A 21162-nucleotide genomic window follows, 5' to 3' on the forward strand; every position below is an offset into this window, starting at 1 on the left:
GTTTACTAAGCTTAGGCAAAGGTGAAGCTCGGCAACTTGTGAATCTCCATCACCTATAAGATTAGGGGATTAGCAAAGTAAATAAAAAGGGGAAGAAGTTACCCTTATCAAACCCCGAAACAAGTAGGCGAGGGGTTGACGTAGTTCGTCGTAGCTCCTCTTGAAGGTTCAACTGGAACGGAAGAAGTCTCTTCCAAGCATTGAAGTGTTGAATGTAGTGATCCTTTGCTTGCCTTGAAGAATCCTTTGAGAAAAAGAAGTTTCCCTCACGAATTAGAGTAGGAGAAGGCAAGAGGGTGGTGGTCGGCCAAGGGGAGAAGAACAAGGTGTAAAAGTTTTGACTTCAGATTTTGAATGAGTAGGTGGAGGGAAAAATAACTTGGAAACGAATCCTCAATCAATATCTTGTGGTTGAAATTAATTGAGGGAGAGAAAGGGGAAGGAGGGGCGGCGGGATTGAGAAGGGAAGGAGCTTTATTTCTTATCACACATAGAAGTTTACTTAGGGAAAGAAATCAAGTAGGAGGAGGCTTGGAAATTTCAGCCAAGTGTGGGGGGTGGGAATTTGGAAATATTCTAAAGAGGAGAATTGGGTTTTAGGAAAGGATTCCAAAACCGAATCCTAAGGGGGCCGACGACATTAAAGGTCTAGGAGGGAATAAAGGGGAGGGATTAAAGGTTTCCTAATTTTGGTTTAGGAATTAGGAAAGGTTTCAATTAATTCCTCATGAATTTGAAATTCAAATGGGTTTATATTTAGAAACTTTCCTAAAATAAGTTCCCGTAAATAAGGAAAGAAAAATTCAAATTCAAATTGTTTGAATTTTGAAATTGGATCTTCCCAAATCAAGGGTATTTATTTATGGAAATTATTCAAACAAAGATTTGAATTTTGGAGGGAGGGGAAGGAAGTTGAGGCCGGCGGCTAGGTGGGTGAGCCGTGGGTGGGGTGAGGGGAGAAGGGGTCGGGTAAAGGTGGAAGGGGAGTTAGGTTTAACCAATGGAGAGGGGGAGTTGTATGGTGGCCGGCGACTTAAGCCAATGGGGAGGAGCTCTAGGATGGCGGCTAGTTGAGGGAGGAAAGATGGGAGAAGAAGATAGAGAAGGTAGAACCACGAACCCGTCTGTCTCCAAGGTTGGTGGGTGATTCGATTTTCCCTCTCTTAGGGATTTCTCCAAAGCTCTCTCCAAGAACTCACAAACACTCTCAAAACACACAAGTGCAAGAAGTTTTCATTATACTCATTCATTCGTTAACTTTTAAAGAGCAACATGAGGGCTATAAATAGCCTCGTATAAAAAGGACTCAAAATAAGAAAGACGACAATGCCCTTAGGGCTTACATACGACCTACCTTAAGTAATGGATAACACGGGAAAACAATTAAAACATAAATAAAAAACAAATAACATAATAAAAGACAAGTGCATCAAATAACTCAAAAATATATCGACGCGATCGTGGCCGTAGATCGACGGCCACGCTTCTGATATATGACTCATGCTCTGATGTCCCCATCAGGGGGGTTGGCTGAAATTGATGCATTCAAAATCTTATCATTATATGTTTTATATGTTTTATTGCTCTATTGTAGACTAGATTCTATTTTCCCCAATGATGGAAGGCTACCTATGATCATGCATAGGTTTGGGGGCTCTTTGGTCATGTTGACCATGTGGTTTGCCAGCTTACTTTGTATTTTGGGTATTTATTGGTGGGCTTATATTTCTATATATGGGCTTGGCCTATTATTTCCTGTTGTTTGGTGTTGGGGCTTGGTCGACTGATTCCTAGTAGCTGTTTGGTTCATGTTCCATGACTTTTTGGTTCTTGTTTTTGGGCTGTTTGGCTCTTCAGTTCCTGTCCCGATTTCTAGTTCCTTCTGAGGTGGGCTGTTCGGTTTCTGCATGGGGGGCTGGCTTTTGGTATGCTGGTTGCTTGGGTTCTGTGCTGGCCGAACCTTTTTTCCTTCTGATTTTCTCTGCTTTTTGGTTGGCTGGAAGGGGCGGCTGCTTTTGGTCTTTTGGGCTTCTTTCCCTATTTATATGGGGTGATGGCTGTTGATAAAGTGTGTTATGGAGTGATTTTTGGAACTAAAACCTGAGGGTTTTTGGATAGCTTGCGAGCTCTGTATCCCCTTCTCTTCTCCCCTCTATAACTTCGTCTCGGGCTTCTTACCTATCTTTTCTCTCCGCAAGTTTCCACCCCATTTGTATATTTCTTCTCTACAGAAGGTTTGAGGTGTTTTTGTTAGCCAGTTGGTTGGCATTAATCAAGTTTGTTGTGGTGGACCGCTGGTTGGCATGTTCCTAAAGAGCACTCTAATTTCCTATTTTATCGGTTACATGTGAGGTGACCAATAGTTGGTTATTCTGAGGGGATGTTCATTTTAATTTTTGTTTTGTCGAGTCTCTCCAAGCTTTTAAATATCGTGTAAGTTGTAATTTGTGTCTTTGCAATATTTTCTTGTTGCATCATGTGTGCTCCACCATATGGAGAGATGAGGTAGGTGCTTCCGTGTTGACCTCTAACCATCCACAGCCAAATCAACCCACAAATCGTCAACCCACGACCCCACGTCGTCTCATTCCCACGTTGAAGCAACCGCTGCCTCAGTCGTATAAATAGAATGGAGAAATGACTGAATGGAGTACGCTCACTTACGACCAGTTTTGTATTGAAATAGTCGAGGGTGAAATTTAATTGGTTTGAATGGAGAGAACTTAGTTGTGCATTTCACCAAGCATGAGAAACCAATTTACTACTTTGTGCTTATGCTTTTGTTGATTATCATGCTTGAATTTGGTGTTATAATTTCTCTTTTGGGGGTTGATTGAAGTAGGCCACCCATTCCTCTCCTACTCTCTATCCATAGAAAATGGTGGTGGTTGGCATGATGATTTTAGATGTCCATTTTTTCTTTCTTTATCTCTTTCACATAGAGAGACACTAAGGTGTGCCATAACAAAGAGATTGTGAGTATGGTATGCCCATAGAGAGAAATGGCAGTGGATTAGAAAAACAACTCTTAAATATCAAGTGTCTCTCCATGCAATCCTCTCTATTTTACTATTCACATAGAAGAGTACCTTAATAAGTAATGGATATATTGATTGAAGGGATATCATAATTGTAAATCTTTCCACCCACTTGCTACCTTTTCACATGAGGGAAACTATCCATTTTCAAGTTTGTATTTTTATCAGGTTTGCTTTCTTGGCTCACATTTTATCTAATGTTGATGATGTACTTGTTTGCAGTCGCACCAAGAAATTCCCTCAATGCTATTGCCACATCAGAGTGTGATCCACCGTCTTCTTTTTTCTCCCTGTTTAAACAGAAGTTGGATGAAAGGGTAATTCACCAATAATCTCATTAAGCTCTCAGTGTTTTGAGCTCTTTGGAATGACTTTCATTTTGTTTTGATCAGGCAGGTTCTGCATCTACAAGCAAGATTTCAAGTGCCAATCCTTGCCAGATTAATGAAGGAACGAATTTGTGTCATATGTCTTCTCAAGCTACTTTACCATTAACTTGCATGGAATCCTCTAAGGAGAAAAAAAGTCATTTCAATGCAATTTGCAGTAGTATCCAAACTTCCAGTTTTTATGCCCCATGCGCAGGAAGAAGATTTTCTAAGAGGTAACTATTTACTTTATAACCATCATTTAGCAACTTCTTGTTTTCTTGGCAATAAACCAATGACAAGTGCTTTAACTGCGCAAGTTTGCATGTATATCGTGAGTGTATATTTTCAAGTTTATACTGTTATAATAGTTGTATTCATTAACTAAACTCAACATCAATTAGATGAAAATTAAGTGAAATTTAGCATTGCTTCCAAAGCGTTCAAATCAAGGTTGATTTTTTTACTGTTTTTTAACTTAATAATATGTTGGAAATATGTGTTGAGTCAATGTAATTAGATGGCTTTGCTCATAAATTGAAAACCTTATGGCTTTTGAATTAAAATGGTGTAGAGTTTGATTTGTTTTAACTTTGTTAGCACTTTTTCACAACAAAGGAGATGCATGGTCCCTTTAAATGGAGGCCAGATATCCCTCCCACATATGGTGACATGCTTTCCACCAATTAGCAAGAAAAACCACCATTTTCTTCATCTCTCTCCCTCTCTCTCTCTCTCTAAACCACTCATGGGGAGGTTTTGGAGAAAAATGGGAAGATGATGCTGAAGCACTCTTTAACAATGTTGCATTGAAATAGTTGTTACGCCTATGCCTAAGGTTTTACCTTAGCATCATAAACCACCAATTTGGAGGGCTCTTAGTTTTCACATAGCCCATGCCTACCATTCTTAGGTTGGAGGAGTCCATTCTACATCGATGTTTTGATGCCACTGCCTATTGTTTGTAGTTATTTCTTAGTCATTGTAGAGCTTAGACCAATGCTGCATTCATGCCCATCATTATGGTGTGGATGGGAGGCCACACATGCTTAGGTGCCACATCATCATGCTGGTATATTTAACACCAAATTATCAATAAATTGGTCAATCAAAACACGTGGGTCCCTCTTGACATGTGGCTTGCCATGGCGTCAGGATCATTGGTTGTCTTAAAAAATCCATACAATGTCTCCCTTTTTTAACAAAACAGATTGTTTAAAAATACAAAAAAATAAAAATCCCAACAGCAAAGTTTTATTCATATTTAAGTCGTACACAAATTAGTTCCATTTCATGTGTCCCAACAGATATATATATTTAAAGCATTTTTTTAATGTTCTGAGTTGGGGTGGCTGTCCTTGTATTTATGTGGTTTTGAACTGCCTTTGATTTTTCCTTACATTATCTCCAAAATCATCATTGATCTAGCTTAGGATAAATTCTTAAGATGCAGTTTGTTATTTTTTCTAGATTGAAGCTTTCTGAAGGAAGGGATGCATTGATTTGGAGGGCAAAGAAAGTATGGCTTTTTATCTTCTATGCTCTGCTTTCTATTATTTAAGTTTTAGCCTTTTAGGTTATTTCTGTGTCGATTAACTAGAAGCTCTCTTGCCCGTGCTTCTGAAATTACTCAAATAACACAGAACTTCTGAATCATGGTTAGAGTCATAGTAGAGTAATATGGTTATTATATATTAAACATTTCTCTGTTTCTTTTATAAAGTGCTTGTTTTTCTCACATGTTGGCAGGCTTGTGAACTGAACAGCACCATGTTATCGTAATGTTCTTATTTACAAGTGGCCTTGTTTGTTTGAACTCATGCTGCATTTATATCATGCATGCTTAACATATTAACCTATCCTAATGTCTTTCTCAATTTTAACCTGTTTCATCCTTAGTGTTCTTAGGATTTTCTTTGAGAGTGCTCCAATATCACATAAAATTTGGTCAAATAGGTTCCATGTGGATTGTTTGCGCCCCCTTTTTGGAATTTTGCCATTCACTGTACACCTTGCATTCTTTTTAGGCTGTGAAATAGCTAAGACGCTCTACAAGAAGGAACTTTGATGTAGAACTAAATGCGGGAGAAATTATGCAATGTTAAAATTACACGCCTTTTGAATTAGAGCAATAATAATTACGTTAGCTTCTAGTGATTTAAACTATTATTAAAACAATTGAGAGATGATTAAAGTTTAGGCCAAACTACATGTAATTGTTAGAATCATGAATAATCAATCATAATCAAGATTAGCATAGCATGAAGAATTTTCAAAGGAAATCCCTGATTTAGCAATAATATTAAGCACTACGGGATCCTACTCACTTGCACTCTTGAAATTGGTTAGACAGAGATACGTTGCACAACCCTTTAGGACGCCACAAATTGATGGGAAGACTTAGAAAAGAAAGAGATTTGGAGGAGGAATTTGATAGGAAATACTTGAGTTCGCAAGTAATCCAAGAGGAAATACTTGAGTTCACAAGCAACCTTAGCAATAATTGATAAAAAACAGTGAGAAAACACACAAGAACGTGATGAAATCAATCCAAAATCAATGGATTATATTAGGTAAATCCAAAGCAAACGAACACAAAGCGAATGTACAATTGATCCTCAATTCGAGAGGATCGTTCCTCCCAATCTTTAGAAGAAGTTCTAGAGCCCAAGACACCAAGAAAAATACTCCAAAGAACACAATAATCATGCATAACCATAACCCTAAACAAGCCATACTATTAATATATTAATTTCCTAATTCAAACATCCCTAATTCAAACATTCCCTCTGACCCTAGCCGCCCAATCCACTCTCCTCCAATTGCTCCTAGTGGGACCCACTAGTGTGGGCGGCAAACTCCAAAGGAAGAAGAACATGTTCGCCTCCTATAGACTTGAGCCGGCTGGGCCGGTTCAGGATGAACCGGCCTAACAAAATTTAACTTGATCAATATTTAGACAAGATCTGGCACTGGACGGAAGAGAATTGTTCGTCAATAGCGGCGGCGAGGGTGAAGACGATCCTCTCAACGTATTTTTCTACGATTTGATCTATCTCCAAGTTGAGGTCGAAGAATGGTGATTTGAGGACATCAACTTGATCTTGATCGTTGTAAACAAACCTGTGGTCACGTTCTGGATCCGCCATACATGAGTGGACAGCTACTAGGAGGGATCGGATTTTAATAAAGCATTTTAAAATGAGATGATGATGATCCTCCTAATTTTAATAAAAGCATTTTAAAATGCTATTGAGCTTTGACTAGTAAGATAAATGTTATTATCTTTATCATTCAAATAAAAAGGTCTGATGTTGTATTCAAACAAAAAGGTGATATTTAAATTACCCAACAAATGCTTAAAATGGTAATCATTTCATGGCTGTCTTTTTTGTGTTAAATTTACATGTCAAAAATAAATTTTATTTTCAATATCTGTTATGACTTCATGTGTTGGTGCAATATCCAATTTCCTCTATGCCCGACACATGTTTGACATTACATTCTGTTTGGCCGGCCACTCATGGGCCGGCTGGACCGGTCCTTACTTACTCCAGGCGGGCCCCACATGGGGCGGAAATGGGCAAGGTTACTTGCGAATTCAAGTATTTACTATCAAATTAGTATCAGAGCGTTGTCTTGGGACCCTTGGAGGCTGAAAAAATATAATTTCAGCAGTTTTTGCTCACACAAAAGAATTTTTTTTGGTACCTCATTGGAGGAAGTATGGCCGGAGGGAAAGTTGAAGTCTTGGAGGGAGAAATAGGTCAATTGAAGACAAATTTTGAGGAAAAATTTTCAGATTTTCAAAGTCAATTTGTGGTCATTCATGAAAAGATAGATGAAAGCTTCGCCATTTTGGAAGATTTGATGAAGAAGATGCTTGAAGACAAACAAAAACCAGCAACATCATAATCGAAGGAGACCACCGGGGTCCAGGGAAGGGGAGGTCTTCCGAACCCATTTAGGGGGAGAGAATATCCGGAAGTGGAGGTTCTCGAGGGAGAGGATGAAATGCCTCCGCTAGAATCGCTTTCTAGGGAGGAGATGAGCATGGGATATGAAAGGAGGGGCGCTGATTTTGTTGGAAGAAGGGAAGAAGTCTACCGTCGGGGTGCTGATTTTGGAGGACGGAGGGGGGAGTACGATGAAAGGTTTGGGCATAATCGCATGAGAGAGGACCGTGAAAATTGGGGAGCACCTCCCTTTCGGGGAATGAGAGGTTATGGAGGATTCCGGGGGAATGGGGGTGATCCAAGGGTGAGAAAACTGAAGATGTCTGTCTTTGAGTGTGAGGGCAACCATGACTGGATCTACAAAGTGGAACGATACTTTGCCGTCAATGGGTTGACAAAGGAGGAGAAGCTGACGACGGCAGGATTGTGTTTGGAAGGAAAGGCACTTGCATGGTATCAATGGCGCGAAAGGAGGGAGCCCATCTGAAATTGGAGGGAGTTCAAAGAATGTTTACTAGAACGTTTCTGAACTGAGATGGGAGGAGACTTCTATGAGCAGACCATTGCCTTGACTCAGGAGGGGACCGTAGCCGACTACCGTGACAAATTTGAGTTTGGCCAGCAGATTGTATCATATCTCAGAGACAAAACTGGAGAGAAACTTTATGAAAGGGTTCAAACCGAAGATACGAGCAACAGTCAGAGTCTTGGAGCCAAGGAACCTGGGGAAAGCCATGGAGTTGGCACAGCTGGTGGAAGAATAAAGGAGGATGGAGAGAGTGGCTAAGGGAACCAACTCAGGGGGGTCGTATAGGATGACCACCACCTTTTTACCCCCAGGGACCAGCGCTAGGGAGCATGAAGGAGGTGCCCAAGGAGAGAGCTGGAGGGAAAAATTTCAAGAAACTGACCGAGAAGGAGATACAAGAGAAGAGGGCAAAGGGGTTGTGTTTCAGGTGTGATGAGAAGTATATGTCGGGGCATAGGTGTAAGGACTGAATTCTTCAGGTTCTCACCGTCTGTGATGATGAGGAATCTGAAGAGGGAGGTGGAAGCGGGCTAGAATTGGGTTAAAAAAAATGGGTTTGTTGGTCAACATGAACCCGTCACGTATAGTAAAAGGGTTGAAAAATCCAACATGAAACTGACCCGTTCATTAAACGAATCAAACCGAACCTAAATATTTTGGGTTGGGTTCACGGGTTGGGTCATTGTTGGCACTGCTACTTGTTGTTGCATACTGTCATGCAAAATATGCAATATATGGACTTGATTGATGGCTATGCAAGCCAACAACAATTAAGTCCTAGAAATGGACCAACTTATAAGACATGCAGGAAGACCAATAAAAAGTGATTGACATAAAAAGGAGGTTAAAATTTACAACATTTTTTTTTCATGTAATAAACCTTGGACCTTTGCTATTTATTTTGTAGCATATTGATAATTTAGAACTCTACTAAAAAGGCTTCATCGAAACATTCAACTGAAAATTTAATGGAGTCTACATCCATTTTAACTACCTACACCTTTAGAAGTTTAAGTTGATCAATAGCACCCAATTTACCTGGTGGTCATGGTATAGCTCAAGATGGAATTAAACAAAATGAATACATTAAACATGCCCACATCATTCTGTTTCTGATGATGAATATTACCTACTAAAAAGTCTATTATTGTTCTTCAACAAAGGAGAACAAAATTTGAGAAGAACATGCAACTTGTATATTGTTTTTTAGTCAAGCGTGCTAATTAGCCAGAGTTTCTAAAACAGTAATCCAGAAAACTGTTGTTTGGTTGCTTATATTAATGAAAACACGCGAAAAAGAACCAATAAGTTTACACCTTTGTTAATTTGTGCTTGTTAATGATTTGTATTCCCTTATTTTTTTCCATTTTACGTTTCATGGAATTGCTTAATAACTTTTGTCAAATAAAATGACATTTTAGGCTGTGCTTGATCTGGCATTTTTGTAGTGGTTCTGTTTTGAACGTTGCTAATTGTTCATACAGGATCCTGCAACGAGGCAGCTTCGGGATGTGGTTCTTCTGGACGAAGAAGAAGTGCAACCTAAGGATCCAATCAGATATGCTTCTGATGAAAGGTATTCTATTTTCCTATGAATAATAGTAATGTGTTCTAAGTATTCAAGCTCTCCAGTTTATCAGTTGCTTCAGAATGGTCCTTTGTTTTGGCCTGCAATTAGTTTAATGGCTTCTCTTTCAGGAATGGAGCTAAGATGTATTATCCGTCAAGGTGTATCTCATAGACAAGCATTCAGCACCTCATGCAGAATCATGGCATAGAAAATAGCCTTGAAACTGATCTTTTGTTTGATGGATTTTTTTTTTTCTTGTACTCTGTTCTTGAAGGGATCATCCTGAGGCTGTTGAGCTTTTTTACTCAGACATGAAATGCCTGGAACCTGAACAGTATATATCATCACCTATACTGGACTTCTACATTAGGTGAGCAATCATCAATTTTTGGTTACCAGTTCATCTACGTTGTGGAGTCACTTGTTTAACTTTAAAGTATAGTCACTTGTTTTATTTTAAAGTATAGATTTCTCGAGCAGTGCTTAGTTTATCTCTATTGTGATTTAAAGTCTCTATTTTGAGCCATGAAAACAGGCTCTTCTCTATTGTAGGAGAAGGCCACCATTAAAGTCCCTAGTACCAATCCCATGCACTGAGTTTGCCCTTTATAGGATCATGTTGCATATTGTATTGGAAATGTTCTTCATAAAGCTGAATACCATCACAAGATTATTTCTTGGCATTTAGGTAAAATTACTTGTTACTTGCTCGCTTGCCTTCCTGCTATAAGAGCTGGAGATCGAATTGTGCAAGGGAGAAGCTGCGAACAAGGCAACGCGAGCGATTAGTTAGCAAGCTAGATGCATTGTGGTGTGCTTCAATTCACATTCGGTATTTGTGTGCAGTTGCAAGACACATGACGGACCGCGAGCGAGACACCTTGCGGGGCTGTTTGGATACAAGAAGAAATATGACTACCTTCACAACGAGCAAGCTCCCATCATTACTTCCAATCCTACAGAACGGCGAGGATGTGTTACTTCAGATCCGACATGAAGGAACGTTGTCGAAAGAGGCGAAGAAGTTATTCAGTGACTCGTTCAAAACTCTAAATCTTACATGAAGCAAAGTCGAAGAGTAACAAACATCTGGAGAAGAGGAAAAGCAAACCCTCAATTATAGCCAAACAACATAATAGACATTACTGAGAAATATAACATATAAACAAATTAATTTAGTTTAACTATTTTACTTAAAATTAATTAAGAATATAATGTAATTAATTACTTAGGTTAATTGATAATTAACTTAGATTTTAATTATATTATTTATAATGGTTAGTTAATAATGATAATTAAAATTAATAATTAATAATTAACTCATAAATAATTAAAATAAACCAAAAATATAATTAATAAGTTATTTCATAATTAAATTAATTTCTAATTATATTATTTTTGTAATTATAATTTATTGACAATAATTAAAATTAGGATTAATAAGTAACATTTATTTAAAATATCAATTAAAATTAAAACACAAATTAAATTTGATTTATTAATGAACTAAATGATATGAAACGAACTTGTGATATTTTTATTATATTTAAATGATTTGAAATTATAATTTTTATCATGTTAGATTTTGCTTTTAAAAATATATATATTTTTTCACTATTTATTCACTCTTATTATTATGTAGTTGATTAAATATATATTATATACTATAATTTAATAAATGATACAATTGAGCTATATTAGTAATGTTATTTCATATCCACTTGCAATACCTAAAATACACTTCATATTTAATTTTGGAGTTAACTTTAACTCTTATTTTAGGTTTTAGGACTAAATTGGCTCAATTTATAATAGTTGAGGGACTAAATTGGAGCAACACGAAACTCTGTGACTAAATTGGATATTTATCAATAGTCGGTGGACTATTTTGAGCTTTCATCAATGCTTGAATTTTGGACCTATCCACCTAACGCCCTGCCATTAGTTGTTAAAATTACAAATTGTTTAAGCTAAGATATGACTAAATTAGATGTAAAATTTAACCAAAGCACTAACTTAAAAAACAACACATTAGTTGCTCTTATTAATAAATAAATCTTATGGAAAGCTAAGATGCAATATATATGTTTTAACTTTGATGTTAGCTTCTATTTTGCTTGCTTATTATGCCTGATTTAACAAACCACTTGAACTTTTTAATTTGACTCTAATTGGGGTGTTCAAGGGCATGTTATGGAGTACTTGTTTGTGGCTTTCTAGAACTGAGAAAGGTTGGTTTGATGCGATTTCTACTTGAAGCATGTTACCATGCATGCTTACTCAACCTCTGATTTACCGTTATTGAGATTTCCCTCTAAATATATGTAAATATCTTAACATTGGCTTATAGTATTGTATGCTCGTAGTATATGTTTATGTAGGTATTTCAATTTTTAATAAAAGAACTGGGGAGTAATCACATTGCTCGTCAAAGGCATTTGCCAATAGAGAACGTGGCTCTTCTTGGTCAATCTGATCAAGAAGTCACCCCAGGTATGCATGTCAGGGGACTCATGTAAACTTGTCCAACCTCTACGAAATTATCTTGCTTAGTAGAAATTGATCTTCATAGGTCAGTCACCATCATTTTGGCTATCAGGCTATTACTAATATCCCCCGATCCATAATTACGAACCTTCAGATTCGATCAATCCTTAGTTTCTGGTTATCATCACCCAGGGGACTCGTCTGTTGCACTCAGAGGTTCATACACTATCTCCAAGGACTCGCTACCATCCAAAGGACTTACCCACAGACTCATCTTGTATGTTGTATCTTGAGGATTCACCATGAAAACTCGCCCTAGAATAGAGGGCCATGTCAGAGGCAGAGAGCCATGTGAGAGCCTACCAACCTAGCCATGTGTCTAATCTAGTCTATAATAGGTCATAATGAACATTGTACTTTTTGTTGTTTTTGTGTAACCTTCTCTATATCTCTCTAAACCCTATAAATAAAGGGTGAATATGCACATTTTTTGATCTTTTAGAATTCTTTGATCTTTTAGAATCTGGATACTTTCAACTACACTACTCATTGTGTTTTGATACAGATGGAAGAAAGACCCACCAAGATAATTCTAGACACACTAAGAGGTCTATGAAGAAACGCTCCAATGGTGTGCACTCCATAATGATCCTCTTAACTACGTTGTCTGCCATTAAAGATTGGAAACCAGGCACTTCGACGCTTAACACTAATCCCACTTGCAGACTCATCAGTGATGAAGAGTGCAACCTTCTTTTATGGCTAGTGAGAAGGATAGAACTCGGGCTAATCAACAGATTATTCAGGGAGATAATAGAGGCAAGCATCGCCTCCCAAGTTCAAATTGCATATCTTAGAGTCTTATAGGGGAAGGACTAGCCCCTTCGACCATGTCGCCTATTTTGAGTTGGCGACGTCATTGTTCGATGCCGATGATGTTTTATTTACCGTGTTCAAGGAATTTGCACTCTTGTGGTTGACTCGCTTGCCGCTTGGCATTATCACCTCTTTTTCGGAGTTCAAAAGGATGTTCATTGCTATATTCGTCATTGTTTTGGTCACTAATTACTAGATCAATATCATTCTCATTTATTTAGGGAGTTTTGTAGACATCGTTTTTAAATCTGCTTCTAAAAAAATGAACTTGCTTACTTCTCAACTTAATCCTACATCAGATCCCCTCTACAGCTTTGGTGAGTGCAGGGAGATTGATGGTGTGATTTCCCTTGTTACTTGGGGTGAGTGCGACCAAAAATACATCACCATGACCGACTTAATAATTGTGGATGTGTTGGCCTCCTATAACGTAATATTCGGGTGACCTGTTTTAAATACATTCAGAGTAATCATCTTGACATGCTACCCCCCGCAGGCAGTTGAGAGATCACGATGAGAGGCAACCACACCCATTTGCGAGCATGCTACATAAAGGCTATAGAGAAAGTGACAACTTTCCTAGAATAGGTGTTGTAGCTAGAGGTAGAGTGAGGATCATGGATGGAGACTACTGAAGCAGTAGAGGAAATCCTGAGAATAAGCGCATCATTTAGCCTGGCACATCAAGATGAGATTGTCCAAGCCCTTAGGGATGATCTCGATATTTTTTGCATGGATAATTGCATAAATGTCAGGTAAAAACATAGAAGTCATTTACCATAGATTGAAAATGAAGCGAGAGGCCCGACCCATCAAGCAAAAGATAAGGTAGACCACTATTATGCTAGGCGACAATCTAGCAGGAAGTTAGCAAATTGTCGATGCCGACTTCATATGAGAGGTGTAGTACGTAGGTTGGATCTCTAATGTCATCATGGTGTAGAAAGAAAATTGACAGATGGAGAATGTGTGTCGACTTTAACAACTTCAACTTAGCATACCCAAAAGATGGGTACCCACTCATAATTGACTCACTAGTAGATTCAACAATTGGATTCCGAGTGATGAGTTTCCTGGACGCTTTATCAGCCTATCATCAAATCAAGATGTGCTCGGGTAGCTGTTAGAATTTTTTTTTTATCATAAGGAAGTCAACACATGCTGGACTTAAAGGAGATGTTTGCCACACGAAAGGGAGAAATTGTTGAGTGGAGTGGAATCTCCTCGCTTTAGGGATGCTGGTAGGCCCCTTCTCCTTCTTTGGGGGAGGCCTCAGCTTGTTAGCCTCCATATCTCTCTTCTGCTTCTTGAGAGGTGCCTCTTTTGGACTCATCAATTGCTCCTCCTCTGCGTCCTTAGCCTTCTCTCCCTTAGTGGGAGGATCCTCATTGAGGAATTCAAGCACCTTTGGGTCATTGGGTTTTGACAGCTCAACACGCCACCAACAAAAAGTGCCAATCAGTATTAGGGCGAGCAAAGTTTTTTGATAATTTTTAGGAAAAAATAAGAAAACATTGCTTACTATAAAATGTGTCTTATATATGCCAAGGACTCAGATGATGTCTGCTTATTAATGTCTTTTATGTTAAAGCCACAAAAGCCTTAGCCTTGTCCTTGTTCAACTTGGGCAGTGATAGGAAACTCTTGTAGAATTCAAAAGTAAACCTAACAATGATTGATTTCAGCGATTGCTAACACAATTTTGAAAGAAAAACCAAAGTAAGTAGCAAAAATAACGTAGTATTAGCTGAACTCTCAAAGAACATAACAAGATATAGTTGATCCTCAATTTGAGAGGATGATATATCTCTCCTACTTCTTAAGCCGTCGCTTGAGCCTAAGCACACAAGAACAAGCTCAGGAAAATAACATGATACCCCAACACTAACCCCTCCCCTCTATTTATAGCATGCAAAACTAATCTATTCAAAACTAATCTCAATTCCTAATTAGCCGTTCTCCTAAATATGATCATACTTAAAACAGCACCCCCCCTTTCTCTCTTATTTTTTGTCCACTCTTGCCTAAATTCCCTCTTCATTTTTAAGCAATGGGCCCCACCAATCAGCCTCCCTCTCCCCTAATCAGAGCAACAAGCCTCCACCTGCTGTAGACCAAGGGCCGGCCCATTTGGTCAAGCTGGACCGATCTATCAGGCAATTTTGCAAAAAATGATCTTTTGAGGTCTCTCATCATCATTTAGGTTACCACTGACATCCCTTGATCCAGCTATAGGAAGCGCACACCCCAAAGGTTAATAATTACAACTCTTTAGACTTGATCAATCCTTAATTTGCGGTCATCATCATCCAAGGGGACTTGCCCCTTGCACTCAAAGATTCATAGATTATTTCCAAGGAGTCATCGTTTCATCTAGAGGACTCAACCACACATACTTTTCTTGCATGCTATATCTTGAGGACTTGCCCTATACACTCACCAATGAAGACTTGCCCATGGGACTCACCTTGCAAAAGAGAGTCGCGTTTGAGGCTGAGAGCCATGTGGTAGCCTACCAGCCTAGCCATATCTGCTACAATGTGTAATGGGTTATAATGAATATTTTACTTTTTGCTTTTTTGATATACAATTTTCTGTAGCTCTTTAAACTCTATAAATAAATGATGTGAATTTGACTTAAATTCTTCTTGCATTTAGACATTATCAATAAGAATCATTTTTTATACTGAAATAGTTCAGTTTTAGGTTTTCTTATTAGTAACATAAAGTGGAAGATTGTTCACCAGTTTTTTTTTGCTTTTATTTTCCGTTTCCTTTTCTGTGTAGTTTTTCCCTTTCTCAAAATTGGACAAGCTCTTTTGCTGGTTTTTTGGGATTGAATGATTTATTGCTGAGAAGATCTTTTGCAGGTTTTTATGGGTGTGATTATTTAACCATGCTTGCTTTGGTAGGTACCTTCAGAGGTCACTCTCTTATGTTTACAAAAACAAAGGCGAATACTATTTCTTTAACACTTACTTCTTTGGAAAACTTGAGCAGGCATTGTCATCAAAGGTAAGCCTCATTGTTGAAGTTTTTAAAGAAATTAGAGTTTCTTTCATATTAAGCTCAAAAGTGTTGATGCCATTGTAAAAACTTTGTTAGATTTATTCCGTATTTTTAGGTGCTCATCTAAATTCTGTCACATAATTCCTAGGGTGATAGATCTTTACAGTTCTCCAAATTGAGACGGTGGTGGAAAGGGATAAATATATTTGAGAAGGCATATATTTTTTTGCCAATCCATAAAGAGTAAGCTGCCTTTGATGTTCTATAAGTTAATTACACATACTGAATTATCTCCTAAAGCATGTCTACAGGAATGTGTTATTGTTTGCAGTTTAGCATATTAATGCATAATTTTATAGTAGATATCAAAACATTCATCTGCTTTGCTTTTGTGTGTGTTTATGTGGTGGGGGTGGGGGTTTATGGATGAATATATGGTATCTTGGTGATTGCACTATGTAAATGATTATGTTTCACACATAGCTTTAGTTTTTTTTACTTGCTGTTCATGTCAACTTACTTCAATAGTATGGCCTATGGCGCTTCTACTGCAGTTATGAAATTAGCTACTTTTAGAACTCAAACCCCCTATTAACTTTTTGTAGCCACAGTTCTAGCAGCAACAAAAGCTGCTGATAGTTTTAATATGAATGTACTGTATGTGCTGTAGAACTGGAAAGATATTTGAGTAGCATGAACTAGTAGGGAATATTTTAAGGTTGTTTGATTGTATAAAAGATGGAAGAATCATTTTCCAAGTGGGATGGTTGATTTAATCAGGAAAGTTTTCGGGAAGAGTAGTATGCCAAATTTGATATTAAAGGGCTTAATTGAAGTAACATCAATCCAGTTTTTTATATGATGAAGATGGTCAGATTATGTCCATAATAAATAGTAGGGATATGAATAATGATGATTGGGAAAGCTTAGGAGCCGCCGCTCTCTGCTTATAAGCAGTAACTTACTGAACTTTTTTTTTCAATTTGTTTTGCTATTTTTGAAGGTTGTTTGTATTTTAATTTAAAGGTCCTTCATTCATATGGGATGAGCATATTTGTTTTCTTTTTTACCGAATTTTCTGCACTAACAACTATATTCAAGAAGCTGGAATATTGACAGAAATAGTGAATAAAAAAAGATTACAATAACTTTTTACAAAAATAAACAATGTCAAGGGCTTTTTCTGGCAAGTGTTTTCTGATGGTCAAATTTCTGCACCTGAGACCAGCTGCAGTTTAACCTCTTTGCTTATCTTGAAGAATTGCCGGGGATCTTTCTCTCCTGCTCAGGATTCATCTTGGCCCCTCTAATTTCCCACAATTGGAGAACTTTGCATAGTCTTTCTTAGCACAAAATGTTTTGCAGAACATATAATATATTCCTACAAATTCTTAGGTTTCATAAGAACAACATTGAGATCCTTTTAATATGTGATTTGTTGGTTCTTTGGCTATTCTTAATTTTTTGTTCTTAAAGAAAATTTTTTTCCATCAACAAAAGAAGAGTACAAAAATAAAAGCCGAATACATGAAGAGATTACAATTAGGGAGACCGAGAAGATAAGCAGGTCAGCAAAGGCTAACGAGCTCAGTAATTGGCAAAGGCTTCCAACCACTCCGAAGCCAGGCACGGGCCATCCAGAGGAGTGAAAGAGCAATACACCACCAAAAAGCCAAATAACCGCCAGCACCGAAGCAAAAGTTCCAAATAAACACCACCAAAGGTTGCCAACAAACCACAGATCCAAAGTGGTGAGCCCGAGCCACATCATCGCCCAAGTAATACAGATTAAAACCATAGAGAGGCAACAGAAGACAAGTTGCCAACAAAGGAATAACGGAAACACCAAAACAGCAACCACCAAACAAACCAAAAGAAATAGCTATTTTTTGGATTTCCGCTTTCTACGTTTACCAACCCAAACATTTTCATCTTGCACAATCTCTTGCAGTTCAAAACATTCCACTTCCTCAACCACAGAATAGGGGTGTCAATTTTTGACCCGACCCGAAAAATCCGGGTTCGGGTCAACCTGTTTATGAAACGGGTCGGGTTCAGGTTCAGTAAACTGACCCGTTTTAAAAATTGTGTCGGGTTCGGGTTGACCCGGGAACCCAAAAACGACTCGAAAATGTCCCGGAAATGATCTCTGCCCGGCTGCCCGCGTCAACTTCCCGGTTGCCTGACGCGTCAACAAAAACGGGTCGGGTTCGGGTTGACCCGTTTAGAACCGGGTCAACTCGGGTTCGACCCGAATTGACACCCCTACCACAGAAGCGGAAGGGGAAGAGCACTCAAGCTAATCTATTTGCATTCTAACACTATCCCCCGAGCTGACGCCCACATGGGTAACCAAAGCATGTGGAGAAATTAAATTCACTGGGACTTCAACAAGTTGGCCAGACAACTGAATAGTAGGCATCACCGGGGTAAGAACCGAAGGGTCCACTTCGTAAGCAACCAGAGAACTAACCTGATCCACAGGCACAACAGTCAAGGCCAAATCAACCGAATTTAGAGGTGAAACAGTATGTGTCGAACCACTAGTCAATTCCTGCCCAACTTCCCTATTAACCTCACAGGCAACAATATCCTCCTTCGAACTTTCCACAACCATAGAAGTAGAAACACCCCTAGTTGACAGATCGGAATGTAAAACACCATCACTCAAGGCATTAAGATCACCCAAACTTACTAAGTTTGAAACAACATTACCATTTAGAGGAACAACCACAGCAGGAGACAGGGCTACAGACCCAAAAGGCAAAACTGCCTCACACACAGGAAGACTATTGTGTAAAATAACCTCATGAATAGGTAAATTACCTGCATAATCAACCTTAGGCAGCTCAGGTAAAACTTCCACACTAACCGCAGGAGGAACGGGATTAACATCTAAATGAGGATGCAAAATCAGGCAGTCAGCATTTGAATAACCCAAAGCTTTGCAATGAGAACAATAAAAAGGAAATTCTTCCATTTCCACCTGCTGAATATAACCCATCTTCTTAGAACCAAGCCACACTTGGTCCGGAAACCGCCTAGTAATATCTAACTCCACAAGAATGCGGGCGACCGAGGGCCTCGTTCCAAATGAAGTACCATTATCGATACGCAGGGGACGACCAAACAAAAGACTTGAGACCATGAAACACACGAGGAGAGAAAAGGTGCAGACTCAAATTTGGGAAAGAAACCCAGATTGGGATGACGGGGGATTCAACATTGATGTCAAAATGGGCTGTCCACTTAAATAACTTCATATAACAATTGTTAACGAAGTATGAACGCTACAATAGTATAGGTCATTCATTAACTTGATCAAAATGTTCTTAGAGTTAAGCACAGTAACAGAAAACTCTCCATTTAACTTAAGCTGGAAAAAAATTTCGAATAGAAAAGTGCCGGACGACGACCAGTAAATTTTCCAACCAACGCTTGGCTATTCTTAATATGGATCAACTTGATGCAGTACAAGTAACGCGAGTTTAGGGCAAATAAAACCATGCCAAGTAAAAGAAATCAAATTCGACTACTTTGGAGTTGATTAAGATTAGTTCTCAAGCTTTTGTGGACACATGTATTTTTATGGTTTCCCTTATTTTAACTTTAATTTATTTTACTGGTTCAATTATTTTCCATTGGATTGCATTAGATTTAAATTTAATTTTGAATATTCTTAAATTTAAAATTTGAATTGACATTGTTTTATTTTATACTTGTAGTCCCATATCTATAAATGGATTTTGATTCCTTGTAATTGAATAAACTCTTAATGATTGGATGAATGCTAAATATTTTGTGAGATCAATCATTCATTCTCCCTCTTGATCGAAGTTATGTTCATGGATTAGTCCAAGTTGTGTATTTGGAGTCCTTTTCTTTCCCTTCATAAATTTTGATATTAGAGGGAGATTTTATCTTTTCTTTTTTAATTTTTTTATCTTCTTTTATTGAATCATCAATTAAATGTTTAATTCCCTCACCCCATGTCCTTCTCTGCAAATCAAATATTGTTTGTTTGTTGTGCTACTACTTATTAGCATCAACAATTACGTCCTCCCCTTGTGTGCTTCTTCCATATATTGCAGTATTCTTCTCCCAACCTCATCGATCTTACATTACTTAATGCTTTTTATCCTCACATTTGCATGACAATTTGTGTTGGATATCTTGATTTCTTCCTCATCATATTGCCTACTCTCTCAATATTGTAAGCCAGTTAATCATTAGACCTTGTTCTCCATGTATTGCATTTCACATGTGATACCTCAGAATCTAAATTGGAAATTTTTTTAATCTTTTAATAAACAACAACCAGTGCTATTTAATATTATCTATCAGTAATAAAAAAAAATAGATTGTATAATTCAAAATGTTAATGTACACATTTGTATTCATTATAAAAAATTATATATACTACCCAGAATCTACACAATCATATCATAACTACTCTGTCTTGAATACAAAAGAATAACTATAACAAAAAGAAACAGAACCTGAAGAATCCTGACCAGCCTCACATTCCAAATCCCTTGCCCTGACCTGAAATCATTTATCACATTTAATGAGCTAAAAAGCCCAGTAGGTCACCATAATCTACAACTGAATGTAAAATACGACAAATGAGCAATATGCATGTCAACAATCAAATCATAGTAGTTAAATTCATATGATCGTTGAATCAGTGCAGAAATAGTAAAATTTACATGCAGTAGTAGTAAACTCTATAAACAGTACATAAGCCAGTAAAACAGTAAACCAGTACTAGTGTAAAATATCTAAAGCAATCGTCGTATTTGTAATACCAATCAGAACAGAAACTGTATAAAGCATCAAATCAAAACATCAGTAAAGACTGTTGAAATCGAATCAATGCAGTAAAATTATATCGGAATGTACACATGTTATCTTGTTATTCTATATCATGTGCTCAATATATCACATGCTTAGTATTAGTATTTAAATTGATAACAATAATAATCCAGTGCAAGGAGCAGTAAAATAATGCGATAACAATAAATCTGTGCAGTAATAATAAATTCGTACAATAATAAGAATAATGATTTAAGAACATGCGTTTTAGTAGTCACTCTAAACAAGTAAGAAATTCTGTATATCATGGTATTTTTCAGTATTGTATTAGTGTCAATAAACTGTTGGTTCAGTAAATAGAGTCGTTACTCTTTGCCCTTCGATACAGTAATCATCTCCTTATAACTCACAATCAATATCACAGGAATCAGTAAAGGATAACACCAAACTACAGTATTTAAAGGAAAGCCCGTCGGCCCACCATCTTGTATAGGTTAATCATTCTTTAACCAAC

At 37.7% G+C, this 21162-nt stretch overlaps 1 protein-coding gene across 2 annotated transcripts in view; it reads left to right on the forward strand.

Moving 5' to 3' along the window:
* Window positions 1-21162, forward strand: part of LOC110096523 (ubiquitin-like-specific protease 1D) — a 63562-nt gene that overhangs the window by 25821 nt on the left and 16579 nt on the right. For both annotated transcript variants that reach the window (XM_020822527.2, XM_020822529.2), the window contains exons 3-10: window positions 3261-3355; window positions 3431-3642; window positions 4877-4925; window positions 9376-9467; window positions 9590-9619; window positions 9736-9831; window positions 15737-15839; window positions 15982-16076. In XM_020822527.2, the coding sequence (XP_020678186.1) occupies window positions 3261-3355; window positions 3431-3642; window positions 4877-4925; window positions 9376-9467; window positions 9590-9619; window positions 9736-9831; window positions 15737-15839; window positions 15982-16076 (772 nt within the window). The remainder of the gene's footprint in view (window positions 1-3260; window positions 3356-3430; window positions 3643-4876; window positions 4926-9375; window positions 9468-9589; window positions 9620-9735; window positions 9832-15736; window positions 15840-15981; window positions 16077-21162) is intronic.

Source organism: Dendrobium catenatum, unplaced genomic scaffold, assembly GCF_001605985.2.
Source record: "Dendrobium catenatum unplaced genomic scaffold, ASM160598v2 fragScaff_scaffold_81, whole genome shotgun sequence".
Classification (NCBI taxonomy): Eukaryota; Viridiplantae; Streptophyta; class Magnoliopsida; order Asparagales; family Orchidaceae; genus Dendrobium; species Dendrobium catenatum.